Source organism: Solanum dulcamara, chromosome 3 (assembly GCF_947179165.1).
Source record: "Solanum dulcamara chromosome 3, daSolDulc1.2, whole genome shotgun sequence".
NCBI classification, from domain to species: Eukaryota; Viridiplantae; Streptophyta; class Magnoliopsida; order Solanales; family Solanaceae; genus Solanum; species Solanum dulcamara.
This window is the reverse complement of record NC_077239.1, coordinates 34,057,434-34,081,291: the sequence shown is the minus strand read 5'-3', so window position 1 is coordinate 34,081,291 and position 23,858 is coordinate 34,057,434. Positions and strand designations below refer to the sequence as shown.

The following is a 23,858-nucleotide window of genomic DNA, read 5'->3' as shown; positions in this document are numbered from 1 at the left end:
ATGTGACAAAGAATCTAACCAGAATCTTGAATGTCGCCGGAAAATTTGAACATTGCCGGAATTTTCTCAAAGCCACCGGGATTTGGTATCTCTAGTTCAGATCGGTCAATATCTAGACAAACCTATTCCATCGGAAAACGCAAAAAGTAGAAGAAAATCTTCGCTGGAAAATAAAGGAGAAGAAAGAAAGAAGAGTTCGCCGAAAAAACTTTATCGGAAGAAGTTCGCCAGAAAATCTCGTCGAAAAATAAAGAAGAAGTAGACAAAAGTATTAGATTTGAAATATCAAATCTGGGAACTTACGGATCTTGTTGGATCTAATTTCCAATTAAAAGAGTTCCAGTAGGTACGAGCTTTCAGTTTTGAAGCACAGGAAAGACCGAAAAAGAGAAGATCCAAAATGTAATTAACCCAAATTTCATATGTCCAAAACAATCTCTTGTCTTGTAATTCAACATCAAACACATCGTCTGGAGTATGTTTTAACTCTTTGTTCATAAGGCAATAAATAAGTTGGAGTTGTGTGTTCACTTTCGAGAAGTCAAGAAAGTAATCAAAACAAGTTTTCTTGAATAACTCAAGTTGTTTTTCAGATAAACAAACTTTTATTTTCTCAATCACATCATGATTGGTATATGGAGACCACCTACTTGTAGCATACACGACATCCAGATATCTCCAGAATCTACGATCCTGCATATGAATAGAAACTAAACTTCACATTTTTTTTTTCAACATCTAGCAGACAAGTCCAAAACAACAAACTAAGAAAATACATAGAAATAGATTGAAACCTATCTATTTTAAAAGTGTTGGTAAAATGACATATCGGACATCGAATCTTCGATAAAATCACATTTTTGGGTAATCTATTTCTAGTTTTTGTATTCTTCTCCTGAGAAACTATATGTTTCACTTTCTTTGACTGAAATTGAGGAAGTAGATCCTTAATCAGTGTCAACAACTTGCTTAGACGTATATGCAACATCAACTCGTTTCCTTTTCGATTATGCGTAGCACTCAACTCCGTGGTTTTTTCTTACTTGTATGGCCCTTTTTCTTCACATGCATTGCTTGACTACTCTGATTAGTCTCACCACCAACTTATTCTGTAGATTGATTTTGAGAAATTTCCAAACTAAAACTAGGACCGTCATTCACTTGACCACCACCTGTCAAAACAATAATGCGATTTCGTGTGCTTCTTCTAGGAGATTTTTTACCTTCCATTAGAATTGTGGACTGAAAAATCAATGAATTTCATCTAAAACAAACGAAAGAGAAGAATGATGTAGAGTGATCAACCAGAAGAGTGAAGCTAAAATCCTAAGAGAGAACTGCCCAAGAGAGAAACAAGAATACGCGGTTTTTCTCCCAATTTGGACCTTTTTCCTCGAATGGAAATTGTTTTTTTAAAAAATAGATTCCTTGTTTAATTAAAATATTGTTACTAATTGCTATAGGTAGTAATAAAATAAAAATATACTTAAAAATGGTACATATTAATTAAAAGACATACATTTATGTAATTTTTCCATCTTTTATTTTGGGATATGTTGGCCCAGTATTTTCTTTGGCAACTATACACTCCCCGTTGTGACACAATTAAATTTAAAGAATCAATTAAATTTTTACTTTGATCAATTTTTTATATGTTTTAAAAATATTTAATTTGTTAATTTTTCGTATTCAATGAAACATATTACAAATCAAAAGTATTGTTTTGTACCAGTCAACGATTTTAAATTGTTAATTATTGTGATTTATAATATTTTTTACATAGATTGAAAATATATACTACGCGTATATTTGAATTCATCGTCAAAGTAGACGTATGTCATTTTTAATATACTTTTATTAATAAGAGTAGTTGAATTTTTATTTAATAACTATATTTTACTATAATTCATTAATTCGGATCATTAACCATCAATTTTATTAATAAGCACATGACCTGCCACTCACCTACCACTCACGTACTCTAAACCAGTAAATATCAAACTCTAAACTAGTAAATATCAAATCCAAATGAAAGAAAACACCAATAATAAAAACCAAAAAGTGGAAGACAGATGCAGTTCAGTAATAGTAAAATCTAAACAAACTAAAAATAACACACTCGATCGCATTAGAATCTTTGTGATGCCTTCCTTCTTTTTTGTGTCATCATCCGGTAAGCATGCATGCATACACACACACACCTACATACACTACCTGGAGTAACTAGCTTTTTCCCCAAAACAGAAAAGGTAAAACTTTTCAAGTGGTAGAAACAAACTACCAAGGGTGGGATAGAGTGTGTACAAAGATTACAACAAAATAGCCTAATTCTAAAAGATACAATGATAAACAATTGGAGAAGGATCAACAAAAATACAGGAATATATATGCACAAAGAAACTTAACACGCAGAAATGCTATTGACAGCATTTGTACATTAGAACACATATCTGACTAAAAATCAGTCTACTGTAATTTTAGCTGGAAAGTAAATTCCAGGAGCCTGGTCTTCTACAGCAACGCCTTGACAGTGGACTAATCTTATGACGCTATCAGCAATATGTTGGAACCTGCTTCGGACATCCATAAAGCTCCTGCAGAGGACCTTCTCAACCCAATCCTCAACAGCTTCCTTTCTGTCTGATAACCAAGCAGCGGCTAGTATCTGTACCATTACTTCTGAGTCAATCTCCAGCTTGATATCTACTCCAACAATCTTCTTGAGGTTTATGTTGATTTCCTTTAATATTTTCTCAGCTAAAGCTCCAAAATCAAATGGCTTGAAGGCTACATTATCGTCCATTTGCTCCAAGATTTCTTCCAACCATGCTTTTGACCCTTCAGAGCCAGAGTCACTGTCACACTCATCACATTCATTCTCCTCCTCCATCTCTTCCACAGGCAAATTCAAATCAAGAGAAGATTTCGGGACAGTGCACACACGTTTTGGATTTTGAAACAACTTGTTAGAGTCACTGTTGTCTGTCTGCTTTCTTTTATATGCAGAGAAAGATTCTGATGTTCTGTCCCCTGAAGTAATCCACAAATTTGTATTCTTCACCTCAATCCTATTTCGATTGCCAGATCCAATTGCTATCTGCATCTGCAAGTTTTTGGCTGCTAATATCTTTTCTTCTGAAAACTCAAGAGATTCTTTACTGGAAAAGAAATCTTTAGTAACTTTTGCAGATTTCGAGGTAATCACAAAAATCATATTATTGATGCTGATTTCCTTCCCATGCAAGTTCAAAAACTTACCAGTTTTGATAGAGTGAGATAAGGTACTATGAACAAGGAAATCAGCCTTTTCTATGTTTTCAAGAAGCACAATAGAATAGCGCTTCTTGCTTAACTCCTCTGCGATATAGTCGATGACTGTCTTTCCCCTAAGATTCACATGACCATTTTTTATATTTTGATGGATAAGCAGAGAATTTGAGCAGCTAATCCCATCATTAGAGCTCAGATCCACAGAGAGCAAGCTATCGTAGCTACCAAAGACACTCTCAGCTAGAGCTTTCGCAATTTTTTGTTTCCCCACTTTGTCAGGTCCAAGAAAGCTGAGCCAGATATTTCCTTTGCTAGAGCCATGACTCCTTCCATTACCACTTCTGCAACGAGAGACAGTATGACTAATGGCATAAATGGCTTCCTCTTGCCAATATACATGTTCAGAAAGAGTTTTATAAAGGTTCTTAAAGTCTTTCGCATCCAACTCCTTGTCTAACTGAGGAACAGAAGAAGAAGAAACCGATCCTGAAAAGTAATGAAGGCGATCCTGATTCTCCTGAAAACTGGGTTTCCACAGATCTCTTACAGTTGATATATAAACGGTTCCCAACCCCAGGTCAGTGCTAACAGAAGCATTTGAGGCTGATGATGTTCGATCAAGGGGCAGGCTCAAATCACGGGGAGCATGAGGGTAAGGGGTCCAGATATTTTCCATCTTCAGCTGCTGAGTTTCTAAACTCTGAACCGGCACTTCAGCTTGAGAATCAGGATCACCTTCAGACACGACTGATTTCGACATGATTTTTTTGGTCAAGGAGGTATTTTGAAAGTCTGATGACATAGAACTTTGAGTAGTAAGTCTTGCATCCAACAATGAATTTTTGTTTCTGCTTTCACCCCCAGCAGCAGAACTCTGAAAGTTGCCAAAACTGGGAAGATGTGACCTGGCTTGCAAAGCATCTGGTTGAAATGAATTTATGTGATGAAGACGCTGGCATATATCATTCCACTTCTTTTGCAATCCCGCCAGTCTGGCATTTAATAAACTGCAGTCTTCATCGGCCTGCACTGAATTTATAGAGCACATATTTACTGAAAGAGTTGCAAGCTAATCATCCACAAACTCAGTTAACCATAATGCAACTAAGATCACAGGAAAGGCAAAAGAATTTGACTCTGAATGACACACCTCTACCCCAACTAGTCCCCTGCTTGGACCGCATTCAGCCTTTTGTAACCAAGAAGATAAATGTGGTGCATGCTGATCAGTGACTGAACCCGTGGCTCCTCTCAGCACAGTTGAAACTTCTTGCTCATACTTTTCATTGCAAAGGTTACATCGAGCTGTATATTCATTTTTGTTTATCCACGAGTTTTCAAACTCAGATGCTGTGGAAAAGAACCCGCCAAACGGAACAAACGACCCCATCAAGCTGCAAATGTCAGTACCAGAACATGAGAGCCAATGGACACACAAAGTCAAAAGTTCAGATGCAACGAGATGCACTTTTTAGACCTCTTAGCATATTCCCTGAACCAGCACAAACAACTCGGAAACCAATACTCTCAGGAGGGGTTTTACTGAGTGATTAGAGAATAAAAAGGAGACTCAATGAAGAAATGGAAAAAAAAAACAGAAACTTCTTTTGACACACCAGAATAAAGCATTTTGTTGTCCACTCTGTTGTGTGTGTGATAAACCATAGGAGCCATGCTTTTAATGTGACAACTCAAAGACTCAACAGCTGTGATTAAAGTTTCAATAAAGGTGAAACTTGAGCCACACAGTCAAACAATTCAAGACTTCAGGGTTCAAAGCTAAAACTGAGGCAGATGCTTCTGTAATGTATCACACAAACTTGGACTAAATACTGCAACAGATCAACAAAAAGGAGACAATGTCACAGATCAACAAAAATGAAACATTGAGAGAACAGTCTATGGTGCTCTAAGCATTGAAATTATCCCTTGGATGCTGAAGGAAGCCTCTTCTCTAGATATGCAAAACCATGTCATCACACATGTGCTCCATTACTGAAGGACCAAAACCAGACCACCTAGTGCTACATCATAAGTACAATAAAAAATATACTTGATTATTTTATCTGTCTTGTGTACTACTAAAAGTTGTACAAGTTCAACTTATTCAAGGAGTGAAATGAAGCTAAGAAAGGGAAATGTATAATATAGAAGAAAAATTAATAAATTAAATATAAGGTGAAAAGATGGGTTATCAAAAAAAAAAGAGCGAAAAAGATAGTACACAATATTTTGTGTACACAGTTAGCGGTCCAAAATAAAAGCAGCTCGTATATCTTATACTTAAAAGGAAGTTTTTTGAGAAATAAAAATAGGATGAGATTATTTTAAATGTCATATAGTCCTTTTCTATGCTTCTGGTATTCTTTGACAGGCTGCTCTTGCAATTAAGCAACATGTAAAAGAGCCTACAGATTTATAATTCAGTAAGGGAAACGCTTAGGTCATGCATGGCCTGCTACATCCCCTATCCTGAGGGAAAGGCTTAGGTCATGTATGGCCTGTTGCATCCCCTTTCATGACTATACTCATTACTTTCAATATTCTGCGTTTGCACCTTATTATGTCCTACAATGTTAGCCACTTCTCAATGATAGGATGTTTGATTCTGATATTGACTCTTTAAAGAAGTGAAAGGTTATTGAGACATATAACTACTTATTCACAAAGAAAAACTGAGAAAAGAGTTAAGAGACATAATATTCAATGTTGACGCCAGTATCAATGCTAAAAGCTTACCCCCCACTAAATGGTGCAAAAAACTTTGTTCAAGTGTACTTTACTCTTGACTTCTCAAGAGATGGTGATTACGATGGATATGGAAGGCTAAGATAAGAAGCAAGAGGTACTCTACAACCAAAATACTATGGCAGAAAAAAGTTTAATACGCAATTGCATGTAATGCAACTAACATAGTAATAACAAAGATCTGGTGAGGCTGAAAGAATGCAGGATAAACATTCAAACAAATTCTGTAGTTACAACATACGTCTAAAGAAAACATGTTTTTTGACTAGATGAGTTTATACACTGGAAATCCATCTAGAAATAGATCTAGACCTAATAAATTGTGCTAGTGAATGAAATACTTTTGAGGTTATCAGCTATGTGCTTTCACCAGCAGCAACACCAGAAAACCTGTACCTGCCTCAAGTATGAGAGATATTTGGAACTAATAAAGCATTATAATAGAAAAAAAATTACTACTAGCTCAGAAGCATCACTAGGATTTTGAGTTTATGGGTCCTTGATTTTAAAAATAAGAAAGTTATTGGGTTCTTGATAATTTATTTATACATATTAAGTGGATCTTTTAACACAAATACAACATCAGCGCCAAAGATTCTGAGTTCTGCCAAACCCGCAGTCGAATAGCTCCGCCCTGACTATTTGATAAGTCAAAGAATCATTCTATTAAAGTTGCACCAAGATGGTGTCAAAATTATTCGCATATACTGCATAAAAGAATCCAAAAAAGCAAAACTACATTGGCAATCACCAGAAGGGGTGAGACCAATTACAGCAACAAAGAATATTTCGTATTCATGGTTCTCAAGCAACTCACGTCTAGAGTCCTAACTGAGAAAATTCCATAGTATACTTCTGAAGATCTCACAAATAATGGTAGTTCAACTTTATGACATTTCGAACTTTGTTTAGGTACAAACATATTGAAAACGTTTCAAGTCAAACGTATAAAAGAATTTGAGACCTTGTCATATCCAGATAAAAATATAAAAAAATCAGCACTCATAGGTCATATGCTGTAAAGCATTATAATAATATCTCCTAAAGAAAATGCAATAGAATACCAAAGAAAATCCACCTGGATCTGGAAGGTAGTCCTCCAATTGGAGGAGTGGATGAAGTAATGGGCAGGAGATGTAAATCCCAGTCTTTCTGAATTGTAGGGAACCGAGCCAAAAACTTCATATAAATGTCATAACTTGCTGCTGCTCCAACTAACCACAGTTTCCCGCAATGAACATGCACCAATTTAGTGAACCTAGAAACGATATAGCTCACTGATTCCACTGACCCATCATCAACAAACACCTTCAATGCACCATAATTCACTATAATTCCAGCCCCTGTACAACACTCTACAGCATCACTCACTTCCTTAAACTTCAACCTGATCATTTCTTCACTCCCACCTTCCCCAACGAACTCAGAAATTTCTTTTTCAATAGAAATTACACTCAACCCCTTAATTTCATCAGGCAAGACACCACCTTTACCTTTCTGTACACAATCAGTGAAGCTGTATAGTGCATCAGTTGCACAAATTCCGATCAACAACGGATTTCTACAGCTTTTCTTCACAAGTATATCACCGATTCTTCTAGAGTTCTCATCAATATTCCCCTTTCCGGAAACGCCAGAAAATGGGAAGTTAAACCCACGTTTGTTAAGCTCCGAATCGGTTAAATTACAAAGAAACAGAGGTGGGCAACGAGTCTTAGAAAACCTAGAAATAGCCGGTGGATTCAGAAGTGCAAGCTTTATATCACAACTTCGAAAACCCGCTTCCCCTAAAACTCGGCTCACAATCGGGTCATCCAAAATGGATAGTATAAAATGCTTCAGTTCAACTTTTAGAGTAGAAATCGAGAAGTTAGAGGAATTCTGTTGTTGAAGTTGTTGATAGATGTGGAAAGTATCAGGATGCCTTCTTTGGTTAGCTTGCGAGCGCTTGATTGCTGCCATGAGAGAATTCGAAATAGGCGGCTCGTCTAGGGTTTTGGCCGTGGGCAAACGATCAAGAGAAACGCTGACGCTGAGTTCTAAAGCTCTGAATTGCAGCCGCGGTGAGTACGCGCAGCTGCGAGCACGTGCACACGCGTCACGGAGGGTAGATGATGGAAGTGCAAGAAGCGCAGAAACGGTGTGGAGAGATGTAGTCTGCGCGTGGCTCCGGCGACGAGCGACGGCCACTGCATCGTCTAGTGCACGCGCGGCCTCCTCCGTCAAGCATTGCTTGGCAGTGCTCACCGGCGTTGGCATCGCCGGTAAGCTCCTATTATGTAACCAAATATATGTCACGTAACTATTGATTGAAAAAATAGTCAGTAGTTTGTAAAATAAAAATATTTTCTTTTCTTTGAAGCAAAGCTTGAAGGAAAAAATAGTAAAAAACTCCAAGAGTATACATTTCAGGAACTTTTGGAAATATTTATTGAAGCAGAGAGGAATTTCTTCTCTCTCTTTTTTTTTTTTTTTCCTCCTTGTGTATGAGGGTGGGCCAAATTATTGATAATGGAAGAAACACAGTGACATAAAGGCCCTGGGGTATAAATTCTGTTAACATTTCAAAAGAAGAAATATCTTTTCCACTGCTTTTATAGATTTATGGCTATTCACTGCGTAGAATTTTTGGTTAACAGTCATCATAGTGATAAGAGAAGACATGAGATGCCGTGTCCACTAGATAAGAGAAATGGGACCATGAACACAATATAGCTAGGCTGCACCAACGTCACATCAAGCTTTTCAAACAAAGATGAGGGGCTCACTAGTGGAAAGAGGTCAATTCCTAGTTCGTATTTCCTAAAGATTTCATCTGATATGGTGGAAGGGGGAAAAAGATGAATGATAGAATCATGAATTGACACCATCTTACCATGTTTTGTTATACTTTTCTCCTTCTCTTCACAATATAGAAGGGTAGCTTGATGGTTGGTTAAATTTATGTATGTATTAATTATGTAGTTATTAGTTATACATGAATTAATTATGTAAGATTTCGTTATATAGATAGTTAATTTTTATTTCTTAACTCTCAAAATGTTTAGTGAGTTAATATTTATTATATTTATTAAAATAAACAACTAACTAAATAATATGTTAAAATTAACTAAAAACAATAAAGTAAATTATAAAAAACTAGCAATTAAAAGTAATATATATTGAATAAGATTAAACAACTAAGTAATTTAAATTAAAGTAAATCATATATACATATATATATATATATATATATATATATATATATATATATCTCTTCAACTCACCTACGTGGCGCCACAACACGCGTTCACAGCCCTTTTTCCCAACTTCCGTGCTTACTGCCGTTTATTTTCAGCCATGCTTACTGCCTTTTCCCCACGTCCTCGAAAGGCACATTCTCCTCTTCTACCTTCACACTTTGCATATAAACCAGAAATCCCACCCGTCCTCTCCATACAATTTCTTGATGATTTGATTTAACGCACACTCTGAGATTCTTCATCTTCGATGCTATTCGGCGATCCACCCTAGCTCCCTAAAGAATTTGAAGTTCGCCATTGTTGCTTGTGCACTTTCCTCCAAACTTCGGCATTATTCGGCAGCCCATCCCCACTCCCTACAGAATCAGGTAAGCAATTCTATTAATCTCCCCCATCTCCTACTATTTATTTATATATAGCCATACATTTTTTAGACATTCTTCTAACTTTGCTGCGTATAATGCCTTCTGCTCTGCACACAATTCACTGTACCTCTGCCTCACAAAACGAATAGATCTCATTTTTGTAACTTTATGTATAATCATTCAAGTCATTGAAAGTAAAGTTGAATTTATTTAATCAGCATACAGTAAAAAATTGATGAGTTTAACAAATGCAGTGTTGCTTTAACTGTTTCTAAACTAATTGAATTCACCTTATTCATGTAGTTTCTCTCTATTTTGTATCATAAATTTATGAAAAGTTACTAACAAATGTTGTTAAGCTATTGCAGTTACTAGATTAAAAAAATCTCAATTGAATATTTTTTGGAGCAACTATTGATAGAGAGAAAGATGGATATCCTTTTGGAGCAACAGTTGATAGAGAGAGATGGATGAAACTATCTTCAAGATGGGCATTGTTAGCATGTATTAGTAATTTTTGAATTGCCTTGTTATGAGTTAGAGTTATCGTGCTAGAAGAGACATAATTTATAAAGAGGGATCAATTATAACATGACATTTACATCAATTCTGAAATAGAAAAATCATGTAAAATATATTACACATTCAACGATAAATTCAAAAGAATGTTTTCTTCCTGAGAGATTCCTTTCTCATGGATTTGACGAGACGCCTCCTTCTGAAAAGTTTCTTGATTTATATTGTTGTAAGTTATGAATTTATAGTCGTATATTTGTTCAGCGCTCGAATTGATAAATTTTTCCATCTATTTCTATTTGAATAACATATTTTCTCTTGAAGGGTGTGACTTTTCAATAAGTTGCGACTTTTTCAAAATGCCGTAACTCTTTCAATAATTTATGATTTTTTTTGAAGGGTTGTTACTTTTTTGAAGGGTTGTGGCTTTTTCGATGAGTTATAACTTTTTCGAAGGATTGTGACTTTTTTGAAGGGTCTTAACTTTTCATATAAGACACAATAAGGACTTCTTCATAGAAATTAAAACATTTATTTGATGGATTTTAGACAAATATATAAAACTAAGTATGTTATGTCGCAAAAAGATGGTTTAAAATTAATTTCAATTTTTTTAGAGAAAAAATCAATTTTATTAAAAGAAGAGTCGTCACTTAATTTTTTTTAAAAATTAAGAAAACTTAATTTAAAAGAACCTAAAGAATTTAACTCTTAAAAAATCAGAGAAAAAGGTACGAGGTTCATATTACTGTTTTAAGAAGGTTTTAGCACTTAAAATAACCGCTAACATGCGATTGTCCAACGATTTGAAAATTAGTTGACTAACTTTGAAAAAATATATTTTAAACAATATTCGAAGCATTAAACAATTTGAAAGAAATATAAATTTTGAGATATTTTTAGATAATTTATAAGAGTAATAGACTTGCTAAAAATGATTAAATAAAAGAGGGATAATTAAATAAATTATTAAATTAAACAAACGATCATAAAAATTGGTTTCTCTTTAAGGGATTTAATTAGGTTAAACTAAACAATTAATGTTAGAATTAATTCAGGATAAATAAATATTATTAACTAATTAAAAAAATAAAATAAAATTGAAGACAAAAGAAATTAGTAATACCTAGAAGAAAATAATTTAGTTTTTAACATTAAACTACCCAAAATATATACAATGAAAATACTTTAAAATAGATGGGATAAAAATATTTATGTATTCATATTCTTCGGATCAGCGCCGGCTTATTAATCGAAAGACAAAAATATACTATTTTGTCATTTTCTGCTCGGGTCGACTTCCATCATTTCCGAAGGGCCTAACTACCCCTACCCCTCCTAAGTTTATTTATTATTATAATCCTAAAACGATCTAAAGAAACAATAAAATCTAACATCCTAAAAGGTGTCTAACGTCCCAAACTTAAATATTCAAGAGACATTGGACATACTATTAGGGTAGGTTTTAGACTAAAGGAAATATAAGTATCCTAATTAGACACATCGCCAAACAAAATAGATGGGACGAGCAGTTAGTACATAAAATCTCAAGTAAGCCTCTAAATTAATTATTTAGCATGCTTGAAAACACAAATAAATAGTGAAAGTTATAATGATTATGTGTGTGTGCATACAATCAAACGTAGGTATCGTAAATATAAAAACTTGAATAATATGAAGGGCAAATTTAATTACTAAGGTGATTATAATAAAAGAAGCATGCTTGATAATTTTGCTTATTAACTAATAGTGTTTATGAAATTCTATCAACATGATTCTTAGTTAACAGCGTGCTGAGAATTTATTAAAATACTATAGATATAATTTCTAAATATTGATATGCTGAAGATTTATTAAAATATAGACACGATTTTAAAATAGAATGACATAATAAATATTTATTAGAACCCTATAGGCATGGCTTCTACACATAATATTATTAAAAATATTTATGAAGGCCTAATATCTATTCGATTGTCATGTTAAAATTATAATACCTATAAACATGATTGTTATATGATAAAATATGCTAAAAGTATTGCTAGGTCTCATGGATCTAATAGCTTCGAATAAATTGCTACGTGACTCGAGTACCCATAATTAGACTGGATTAGCACCTCATGATTATGTTAAGTTGTCGTACCTAGGCAACCAAAGGTATGGAAGATATACAGGAAGGCATAGATATGGTGCAGTATACCGAATGTGTTGGAAAAGAATCATACGTATTGGAAAATTGGAAATAAGGGCGTAAGGTAGAACATAACAGATAGTGACATGGTACACCCTAAAGGGGGGAAGTGGCTTCAAATGAGATCCCATACTGGCACGAGTTAATAAGATCTAAAGGCCAGCAATAAACAGATAGAAGCCATGATACCGGAGACAGTGCGGAGAATTAATAATAAGGACTTGAATAGTATGACATCAAAGAATAGGTGCATACAAAGGGGATGAATACAATAAGAGAATTACGATGAGAACTTAAACATACTGTAAGGAATAGCCAGGCTATACTCGAATGAAGGTAAGACGTTGGTAACAAAGTTACTGACTACTAATATTGTGATGTACAAGCAGCAAGACAAGGAAAGGATGAGACATCTCTCCTATACTAGAATATGAGGAAACTCAAGGGTAAGTAGAGGAAGGAAGTAAGAAATGATACAGGTTTACGTACAGACTAGTATGGTGATGCTAAAGCATCTTTCGGGCTATTTTAAGCTCCTACACATGTTCGTGTAAAGGGTGCAATATGATGTGTGGTAAAGGAACTAGAAAGAAGAAATGGAAAAGAAATATCACCTGTTCCCTATGCCTACAGGTAATCTACCTTCCTAAATAGACCATATGAGTTAATACAAGGCCTATGAATGGCAACCAGTACAGAAGAATCCTGAAGCACTCGTAAGACCTTATGAGGCTAGTTAACATTTGGGGACGAATGTTCTAAAGGGGGGGAGGATGTTACATCCCGTACTTTGGAACCTTAGAAGGCTTCTTAAGCTTCTCAAGTTTTTAGGAAGGCTCTTAAGTTTCTTAAAAGTCGTTATGTGAGTCGGATAGTTGATAATGATATCAAATAACTCCAAGGAAAGGAGAATGAAATGCTTCATAATAAGGAAGATTGGAAATAGTGTTATAAGAATTCGAAAGGGGTTGGAGGCCGAGAAATGAGTTGTAGGACTCGATTAACTCGCGTAAGATACCAACTTGGAGGTCTTACGTACTCAAGCTACTCGAGTAAGGGTTGAGACTAAGTATCAAGGAATACATAAGCTCTTGAAGTGCGACGAGATTACGAACCCACGGAAGGGAAATAAGGAAACGACGCACCTACTTGAAGCAAGTAGGTGACTCACCTACTTGACACATGGCAGCACATGATTGGTACACATAGAAGCATATGAAAGTGACACGTGGCAGCAGGTGACACACCCTGGGGTGGACCCCACCTGCCACGTGGCAACCATGGATAGGGTGCATGGATGAAGTGGCCCAATGAGAGTTTGACACATGTCACCCTTAGGGGATGACATGTGTCACTTCTAATAAGGATATATATGTTCCTTTTGATGACTAAGTCATCTTATTATCCTTTTACACTTAGAAAAAAATAAGAGAGAGTTGAGAGAAAACTTGAGAGAACAAAGAGGAGGAGCTACGGGTTGGTCCAAAAGAAGAGGTACTTCTGTTAGTAATATTAGTATAACTCCTTCTGTATAGCTCTGTTTCAAGTGATTAAAGATGTTTTGGAAATACATTTCATAGGGATACAACTTTCATGTAGATTCTACAACCCAGTTTTGCTTTTCTCTACTCCAAAAATGGTGGTGAAGCTTGGGGGAGCTGCTGTCCAGATTTCGTTTTGGAAATCCTACACAGACTGCTGTTGGTATTTTGGGCATATCTCTTTGTACAAAATTTCTGTAGGGATGATTTGAAATGGTATGCGACCTTGAGACACATGTCTACAACTTTCCTTGAGGCCACAAATCCTGTTTCCGTCAATTACCCCTTTGAAACTAAGAGACAATACGAGACAGTAAGCTGTGCAGAATTCACGTTTTGACAACTTTGGCGACTGTTGGCCAATTTCGGGTAAGGTAAGGTTTCCCCTTTCAATTTGGAGTTTATGGTGTTTTAATAAGGGTATTATATGTCGTTTAAGTTGCTGGAAATGTAAAAACACGATAGAAATGTTTGACGTTAAAGACAATGTAAAATTGAAGTTGTCATATTGAATTGTAATCGAAATGAGGCGTTATGTATGTGGAGGTTGCTGCTGGTTGTGTGGTGCGTGTTTCAGGGTCTAAATATGTTCTAAATAAGGTGGGGGAGCTTCTGGTTTCAGCCACACGACCCTCCTCTCCGCACGATTAAAGGTTTTACGAAATAAAGGCTAGACGCCCTATTGTGATACCGTATTTTTGAATAAGTCGTTTGGAGTTTATGTTGTATATTGTTGGTATGAATTGCTGCAGGTTGTTGTTGTTGGTTGGCTGTAGGTCTTAGGGACCTAATTGGAAATTCGGATAGGGCACATTATAGGGGAGGTGCTGTCTAATTTTCGTCGACGCCTTAGCGAATAACAGAACTAGTCGAGGAAACGACTAAGGAAATATACTCCATTAATACTAAGGTGTAACCTAAGATGCTGGAAAGTTAAGAAGGGTTGATACTCATATTGCTTTTATGTTACTTAGGTTTAAAGGACGACGAGATGAACGGGATAAAAAGTAACCCGTAACAGGTATGTAAAGTTATTCCTTCTTTTGGCATGTTTTGGTATAAGTATGTAAAGTTAACATTTCTTTCTTTTGGCATGTTTTGGCATACGTATGTAAGGCTTATACTTTCTTTTAGCATTTCTTTGACATAAGTATATAAAACTAATATTCCTTTTTAGCATGGATTTTAAGAAACAAGTATATAACTTTCATATGATTTTAAAGAAGTTCCTGTTCGTAAAGCTGCTAGAATGACCAACTTCTCGACTTCCAAAATATATTTTGTTATGCCTTGATATGTTTATATAATTCCCAAAAGTTCTATTTTGATATAACCCATAGTAACTTTCAAAAGGTACTTGATATGATCCTTGTCTGGATTTTGAATGATAGCTTATTTTGATTATTCCATCGAGTCTCAAATATGATTTAAATTGCATTTGGTTTCTCACTATTCCACTCGTGGATGACTTAATGCTTCTTTCACCGAACCCGGGCCAGGTTTTGTTATCGTGCATACTTTTCTGCTTTGTTCGCCGTGCCCCAACGTGAGGGGGCAGGTACAACCTGTACATGGGAATTATGGAGTTATGATGTGCCATGTATACACATGATATGATATGATCTGATATGACCATCTGATATGATATGATTTGTTACGGAGATATTTCCTATTCTGGAGTTATGATATGCTGTGGCGCCAGTGATGGAGCGGCGACCACATTTTGTATTTGTTCACCGAGTCCCATAATGGGGCCGGATATGGCATATGTTTCTCTGCATACGTTATCTGTGGTTATGAAAAAAAAACATTTTGGTATTCTGGATAGTTTGCTTATATTTGCACTTTCTATTTTGGTAATGGCTTTACTAGTTACAGTCCATGCTTTATATACTCAATACATATATCGTACTGACCCCCCGTTCTCTGGGGGGCTGCGTTTCATGCCCGCAGGTACATATGTTCATTTTGGAAGTCCGCTTGCTTAGGGTTTCCACTCAGCGATGTTGGGAGCGCTCCACTATTCTGGAGCCTAACTTTTCATGCTGGTCATTTGATATGTATATATTTATTTGTCCAGGGGTACGGCGGGGGCCCTGTCCCATCATATGTTGCTGTTACCATTCTTAGAGGTCTGTAGATATATGTGTATGCGGGTTATTTATAAGTTTGTTTCAGTTGTGCTCATCCGACGTATTGCAAATGTTTTCGTGGTATGGCAGCCTCGTCGGCTCGCATGACCTTTCCTGTCATGATACAGGTGAATGAGGCTACAGGTTTATGAAAAAAAGTTTTTGACCCATTAGGGTTTGTGTATGGTATCACATCACACATGGTTCAACTTAAGGGTAACTGATATATACGCATAAAGGGGTCCAGGTCGGACCCCAGTCGCGGCCCACGGGGTTGGGTCGTGACAACATGTCCCTATATCACCCTCAAATTAAGTGTCACAAGTACGAAAGAGAAATATGAAAGTCTATAAATGTCATAAGTTAGAAAAGGGAATGGGATGTTGTTCCTAAAATATGGAAACTCACCAACTAAGTAGCCTTCAACGAGTCAACTAGCCACGTAGAGGTGAATGTGGAGCAACGCCGGTACCTACATGTTGATATCACGTAGGCAAAAGAGTATGCATTAGTTCTTTAACTGTACTAAGTATGTAGGCATGCATGAACATTAGAACATTTGTGTAATATGAAATATAGTGCGACGCATGCATAGTCAATCATGTACATAATATTTAAAATATTCATTTTGTAAAAAGATGACTGTAACCGATATTTAAGACCATGCAAGCGATTACATGGAATCCAATATAACCCCCTACGTTGGCATAAGGAGACTACTTGCAGGGTAGAGCTCCGTCAACTTCATTCATTTCTTTAACTTTAACTTTAAGGGCTATTTGTTGATCCACTAACCTAAGCCTTCAAGGCCTCCTATGTTGGCGCATAGTTAATTAGACAAGGGGTTGGTACTAGGATTCCCTTACCAAATCCAACCTTAATTCCTCATTATGTGCTAAGTCAATTCCACAGAATAGTTCATATAATAAAAACATAGTCATTTACATAGATTTAGATCATCAAAACATCATTCGGTGGAATAGCTCATTAAAACCTTTCATTTGATTCACACAAGTGAGAATTGACCTTTCACAAGTGGAATGCATCATTTCATCATTCTTTCATTTCATAAGACTCCCTTTAATCATAAATATATGTTTTCATAAACTTTCATTTTGGAGTCAAAACTTTCAATTCAACTTCATTGCAACAGAATGAAACTAGGTAGATTCATTTTATTCAACCTTCAAATACATTTAAAGTAATGCTAGCATACATGAGGGTAATGGAAATGTATCAATTATAACATCTTAAAATAACCCACCAATACACGTTAAAGCTACTTTCATGCCTTCATATAAGGACCTTGATAAATCATCCATTTTATGAAATTGAGAGTCAAAATATACAAATATAGGTAAATAAGCTTTAAATAGACAATAATCTATGCATTTGGGATAACCATATAAAACCCCATAAGATTTCACCATTTGAAATTTAATTGCTAAGTTTAGAAATTACTTTGGGCTTCATAGGTGGAAGAATCCATGAATGAGACCCACATACCTTGGGGAATAATACCCTAAATGCAAGCTTGGAAATCATATAGACTAGATCTTTTTGGAATGAAACCCTAGCTTTCTTGATGGAGAGGAAGACGTGAGAGAAACTTGAGGGGTTTGGGTTTTTGCTTGAGGGAGTTAATGTGAGGAATGAGGGCTTTGAAGGCTTAGGGTCTATTAGATAGGTGAATTCAGCCCTCAAATCGACCTCACATTGTGTTAAAACACAGGAAAAGACCAAAGTATCCCTTTTTAAAACTGGCCAGACTGAACTTCATGGGGACTCTTCACGGTCCATGGTGCTCACCACGGCCCGTGGTAAATGACTTAGAGGAAATATTTTTGAAGTTTGTAGGAAAGTCTCCGAACTTCCTTCACGGAGACTTTCACGGTCCATGGAGGGCCTCACAGTATGTGAACAGTGGCATAGTACAGGTCCTGCAGAAGTGACAACCACGGATCATATCATGGTCCATGAAGAGCTCTACGACTCGTGGTGGTCGTCTGTGGTCCTTGCCTTGGAATAATTTCTTAGGCCATAGGAGAGGGGTCATCACGGAGGGCTTCATGGCTCGTGGTGCTCACCAAAGTCCGTGGAACCTCATCATGATCCCTTACTTATAGGGATGAGTTTCTGAATCATCACCATGGGGGATCACTACGAGGCATGGTGCGTACCACAGCCTATGATGGCCTTTCATGGTTAACACCTAGTGCCAGTTTTTTGTATTTCTTGACAATTTCATCCTATGTCCCTTGTTTTAAGGCTTTCTAAATTTTTGGGGTCTTACAATATCTCTTCCTTGGGAACATTCATCCTCGAATGAGAATCATTAGCATTGAAAATGACATGGAACGAGGACTAGCAATCCAACGTGAATACAATGACACTTGAAAGGCATAAAACATGAGATCTTTAAACTTAGCATAAAACATGACTTTAAAATTCAACTCCATGAACATGCATATATATGAAGACTCAGGAAAGCTGAAACATTGGAGTCTTAAACAATTCATGAATAAATTAGTACCTTAGGCTTGAGTAGCATGAAACAAATGAGGGCAACACTTCATCATATCCACTTATGCTTCCCATGTAGCACTTTCAACTTGTTGATTCCTCCAAAGGACTATAACGGATGTAACTTCTTTGTTCCTCAATCTATTAACTTGCCGGTCCAAAATTTTAACTAGACCTTTTTATAGGTCAAGTTTTCTTCAACATTCACTACTTTTAGAGGCACATTGGAATTTGGATCAACCACACATTTCCTCAACATTGACACATGAAACACCAAATGATCCATAGTCATTTCCAAAGGCAATTCCAACTCATAAGCAATCTTGCCAACACGCCTCAAAGTTCTATAAGGCCCTACATACCTAGGGCTCAATTTCACGTTCTTACCAAACCGAACTACACCTTTCATGGATAAAACCTTCAAATATATCCAATCATCCACATTAAACTCAAGATCCCTTCTCCTAGTATTGGAATAGGACTTGTGATGACTTTGAGTTGTCTTCAACCTTTTTGTAATGACTCTCACCTTCTCCAAAGAATCAAGTACCAAATCGAAACCCAACAAGGTCATCTCACCTACTTCGAACCAACCAACTGGAGATCTACATCGTATCCCATACAAAGTCTCAAATGGTGCCATCTCAATGCTTGAGTGGTAGCTGTTATTATAGACAAAATCAATAAGCAGTAGATGATCATCCCAACTTCCTTTGAACTCCAACACATAAGCGCATAATATATCCTTAAGCGTTTGAATTATTCATTCGGCTTGCCCATTAGTTTGAGGATGGAATGCGGTGCTTAGCTTCACCTTGGTGCCAAGACCCCTTTGAAATGATCTCCAAAAGTGGGAAGTGAATTGGGTACCACAATCTAAAATAATCAACAAGGGCACACCATGCAACCTCACCAACTCTCGAATATACAACTTAGCATAGTCCTCGGCATTGTAAGATGTCTTGGCTGGTAGGAAGTGAGCTGACTTTTTCATTCTATCGAAAATCACTCAAATCGTATCATGATACTTCTGAGTATGAGGCAAATTTACTACAAAAGCCCATATTTATATCTTCCTACTTCTAAGTGGGAATTTCAATGTCTTGGTCTAGCCACCCAGTCTTTGATGTTCGACTTTAACTTGTTGGCAATTTGGACACTCGACCACACACCTTGCTATGTTATTCTTCATGCCACTGCACCAATAAAGCTCCTTTATATCTCAGTACATTTTTCATCGAACCGGGATGAATAGAGTATGCAGGATTATAAGCCTCCTTCCAGATCAAACCCCTTAAGCCATCCACATCCAAAACACATAATCGAACTTGGTAGCGAAGTACCCTACCCTCCTTGTCAAAAGACTTCTACCTTCTTTTCTTTCACCAACTTATTTAACACCATAAATGCTAGGTCAAGGTCTTATTTTGACTTAACATCCACCATCATAGATGATTCGGACCAGTTATGAACAACCATACCACCATCATCGAAATCCCATCAGAGGATTTAGCATGCTAAGCTTATTCTTGCACTAGGTGTGTCTGGTTCTATTACTTAAGTGACCCTTGGTCGCTAAAGAGGGCCGGAGCTCGCTAAAGCAACTTGCCCTCTTAGGCGGGTGTCTTTTAAGCGACAGACTTGTTGCTAAAGTGACTGGTCGCTTAAGCAGCCAGGTGTTGCTAAAGAAAAACTCGCCTTTTAGGTGGGTGTCTCTTAAGCAATCGCCAGGTGGTCGTTATAGAGATATCAGAGGGTGGTTCTTAAGACCCAATTTCTAAATTTTATACCAAACTTTAAACCTTATTTTCTCCTTCAATTCTTAGGCGATTTGGGTGATTCAAAAGGCTAACTTGCACAGATATTTGAGGGAAACCCAATGGTGTATTAAGAATGAGGAGTTGAGGCTTTCTTTGAGATAAAATTCCTTTTTTTCCAACATTTCTATGTTCTTACGCCATGAAATACATCATTTATGCATATGGGGTTTGGGCCGGTTTTGATGTATGAATTGTGTTCCCTTATGGAACCTGAGCTGGGGGTAGTATTTGGAGCCTATTCTCAGAGTCAATTCTGTGAGTTACAGAGTAGGTCCCACAAATTCCCAATTTTTGACTCTGAAATTGGCCCGTCTCCAAATTTGATAATTTTATTGTCATAACGACCATATTGATGTTGTGATTCTATTGTTGATAGTGTGGAAGCTTTTGGAGGCCTCTCAGAAGGGAAAAGCTCTAGTTTTATAAATTGGAGCGCGTGCGGGCGACCTATAGGTAGGATGTGATTTTCCCCTTGAGAGATTAAGTAGTTTTAGGCAATTGTATCTTGAATTGTATGAGTTAGAGAGGTTTGGGTATCGAGTATGCTAAATTCCTAGAATTCATGTCTTAGACACTACTTTGGGAAATTGTTGGACTGGTTAAGCATGACTCCTGTTATTGTCGATTCTCCATGCCTTGTGATATATGATGTGTCCATGGTTATATGTTTGGAAGCATATTTGGCCTTATTCTAGGCTTAGTCTAGTGTTTCCTTAGACTTGTGCAATTTTGCTGCCGTTGGGCCTTAGAACTTCTCTAACATCATTTCAGATGGTTAGTTCCCTGTAGACTGATATCACAGACTTGAGTCTGATAGTCTGAGCTTTAGGTAGGTAGTAACACTGCTTACGACCTTACCTCTATAGTTCCCTATTCTTCTAACAGTCTTGTATCGCTTGGTTTTTGATTCTAGAGTCTTCGCTATAATTCTGGTTATATGTGGTACGGGCTGGAGTGATATATCGATGTCAATCAGTTTGGGGGTACTCCCCGTGACACTCAGTTAGTCACAGATTCTGATTTAGTTCAATCCCTTAGCTACAGTTACCTATTTCAAGCCCGTGGTCTAGATTACTTGTGATCAACTCCTTAGCTATAGTTACCCGGTTGAAGTTCGTGGTCTAGCTTACCTGTGTTTGACTCCTTAGATACAGTTACTCGGTTGAAGTCCGTGGTCTATCTTACCCGTGTTTGACCCTTGGCTATAGTTACACAGTTAAAGTTCGTGGTCTAGATTACTCATGTCAACTCATTAGCTATAGTTACCCAGTTGAAGTTCGTGGTCCATCTTACACATGGTTCAATTTCTGATTCCCGAATAAATATTCGGTTCAAGTCTTCATCAACTCTCAGCTTTGGGTTAAAGTTTAAAATTTAGGGATGGTTCGGTTCAATTCTAGGAAATGATGGTATTGTTGGGAGTCTATTGACTCCATTCATTCTTCTTTAACTATCCTTTCTCTTATCGGACTTATGGGGGTTCGTTCAAGTTGTTACCTTAGACTTGTGCATGAGCGTACCTATCAAGTTTATAGGATCCCGATGGATTTAGTTAGTTTGTTTCTCTTGTGTGTTGAGTATGCTCGTATACATACCTACCTTTTCTTCTTGCCCTATCTTTGGTTGTGGTCACTTACTCGTATTTCAGTTTACTTTTGCTTATCTTACTTAATCAGCCTATGATGCCTATTAGGTACCTGTTGTTTTGGTATTCATACTATACTTTGTATCTATATTTGTGATGCAAGTCTTGGTACAAGCTACCATCATTGATTTGAGCCAATTGCGGTCATGATTGGAGATGAGGGTGAGCGCATTACATTCTGGATTTACCTGTCCCTCTATACATATATTTTGCCTGTTTTTTGCTTTTGAGACAACTTTGTTTCTTTGGTCTACTTTTGGAACTTGTACGCTTTTATAGTAGTTTTGTACTTGTGACTTTCATATTCTGCGAGGGATCTTTTAATTTGTATATATTTTGTTGTGCTTCCACTGTTCATTTGTATTTCTGTTATTTCATTATTGTTTTTAGTTCTAATGTTGGTATTATACCTTGATATCCCAATACTCATAGTTTCGAAATATGGGTCGACTTGCCTACTGGTAGGTCATAATAAGTGCTATCATGACCTGAAAAATTGGGTTGTGATAAGGTGGTACCAGAGCCCCAAGTTCACTGGTCTCACTTTTACAGAGCTAACATTTGGTAGAGTCTTGAAAATCAGTACGAAGACATTCATGACTTATCTTTTGGAGGCTACAGGATGTCTTTAGGAACGTTTCTCTTTTATATGGCTGTCATTTGGTGTATGTCTTATTGGTTTTTGGAAATCTCATTTGTTTCACTTTTTTACAGGATGGCTCGCATGCACGCTGAAGGTAGAGGCCGACCTCAAAGCCGTGCTAGAGCTGTAGCACCAAATCAGGATCGAGAGCAGACTCCAAAACTGAAGGTGGAGCCACCAGTAGCTCCAGTACATTAGCAGTCAGTGCGCTCGGGATAAGCCCAACCATTGCCCATGCCAGTTGCAGCTTCAGCCTTACAAGTGATGTTCGCCCAGAAATTAGCTTCCATTACAGGTTTGTAGCAGGCCCTAACTCTAGCTGCTCTAGTGCCGCAGGGTCAACTTGAGCCAGAGGCACTAGTTGTTCAGTAGCCACCGGCACCTGCCGCTCAGCCTGATGATTTGGAGGGCGTCATGCCACTTCGAAAGTAGAAGATGCTCGGGGTGTTTCCTAGACTTTCACCTTCGTGGTTTTCTTAGGCCGTGGGCGAGGATGCCCATGAGCTTTTACTTACTTGCCACGAGCGACTACATACATTGGGTCTAGTAGAGTCGAGAGGGTCTGACTTTACTTTTTATTAGCTAAACTGTCCCACCTGGTAGTGGTGGCATACATAATGGGAGACTAGGCCAGGGGTCTCTATCGGTGATGTGGGTTGAGTTTTTAGAGGCCTTCTTGGCCCAATTTATCCCTAGGAGCATTAAAGATCAGCTACGAGATTAATTTTCATGGTTGGAGTAGGTATTCATGACCGTATGAAGTACGAGGCCCAATTCAGTGAGATCTCCAGACATGCCATTATGATTTTACATACAGATGAGGAGAGAGTTTGGTGTTTTGTCAGAGGATAGAGAATTCAGCTGCGGATTGAGACTCAGTCCTTAGTTTCAGCAAGTTGCTCATTTCTGGAGGTGGTAGACTATGTCCGTATGCTCTAGCAGCTCCATTCTGAGGCCCAAGGGGAAAGTGGCAAGAGAGCTAGACATGAGGATAGCCATGATCGGTGCCGCTTTAGACCCAAAAAGTCCTATGATAGATCTCATCAGAAATTTTAGCTGGGTCAGTCTAGCCGCCCCAGTTTTCAAATGGCCTCATTTGAGACCTTCTATGGTAGGTGGTGTCGCTTTCTAGTTGGTTGGTTTGAGTATATGGAGCGCAGGATGCATGGTATAGACTTGATGCAAGAGGCCTTGGATCATATGAGGGTGATTCAAGATAGGC

At 37.2% G+C, this 23,858-nt stretch overlaps 1 protein-coding gene across 1 annotated transcript; it reads right to left on the bottom strand.

Annotated features, from left to right (window-relative positions):
* Positions 1-2,102: 2,102 nt before the first annotated feature.
* On the bottom strand, positions 2,103-8,651 carry LOC129882525 (protein SMAX1-LIKE 6-like). The gene is made up of 3 exons (XM_055956858.1): positions 7,097-8,651; positions 4,421-4,664; positions 2,103-4,294 (listed from the first exon to the last, which is right to left on the bottom strand). Exons 1-3 carry the CDS (start codon positions 8,275-8,277, stop codon positions 2,462-2,464), a joined length of 3,258 nt encoding a protein of 1,085 aa, XP_055812833.1. The 5' UTR covers positions 8,278-8,651; the 3' UTR covers positions 2,103-2,461.
* Positions 8,652-23,858: the final 15,207 nt, after the last annotated feature.

Coding starts and splice junctions, on each gene's coding strand:
- LOC129882525 (XM_055956858.1), bottom strand. CDS start 8,277: ATGCCAACGCCGGTGAGCACTGCCAAGCAATGCTTGACGGAGGAGGCC. Junction 4,665..7,096: donor GGACTACCTTCCAGATCCAG/GTGGATTTTCTT, acceptor TGACATTTGCAG/CTTGATGGGGTCGTTTGTTC. Junction 4,295..4,420: donor GGGGACTAGTTGGGGTAGAG/GTGTGTCATTCA, acceptor AATTCAGTGCAG/GCCGATGAAGACTGCAGTTT.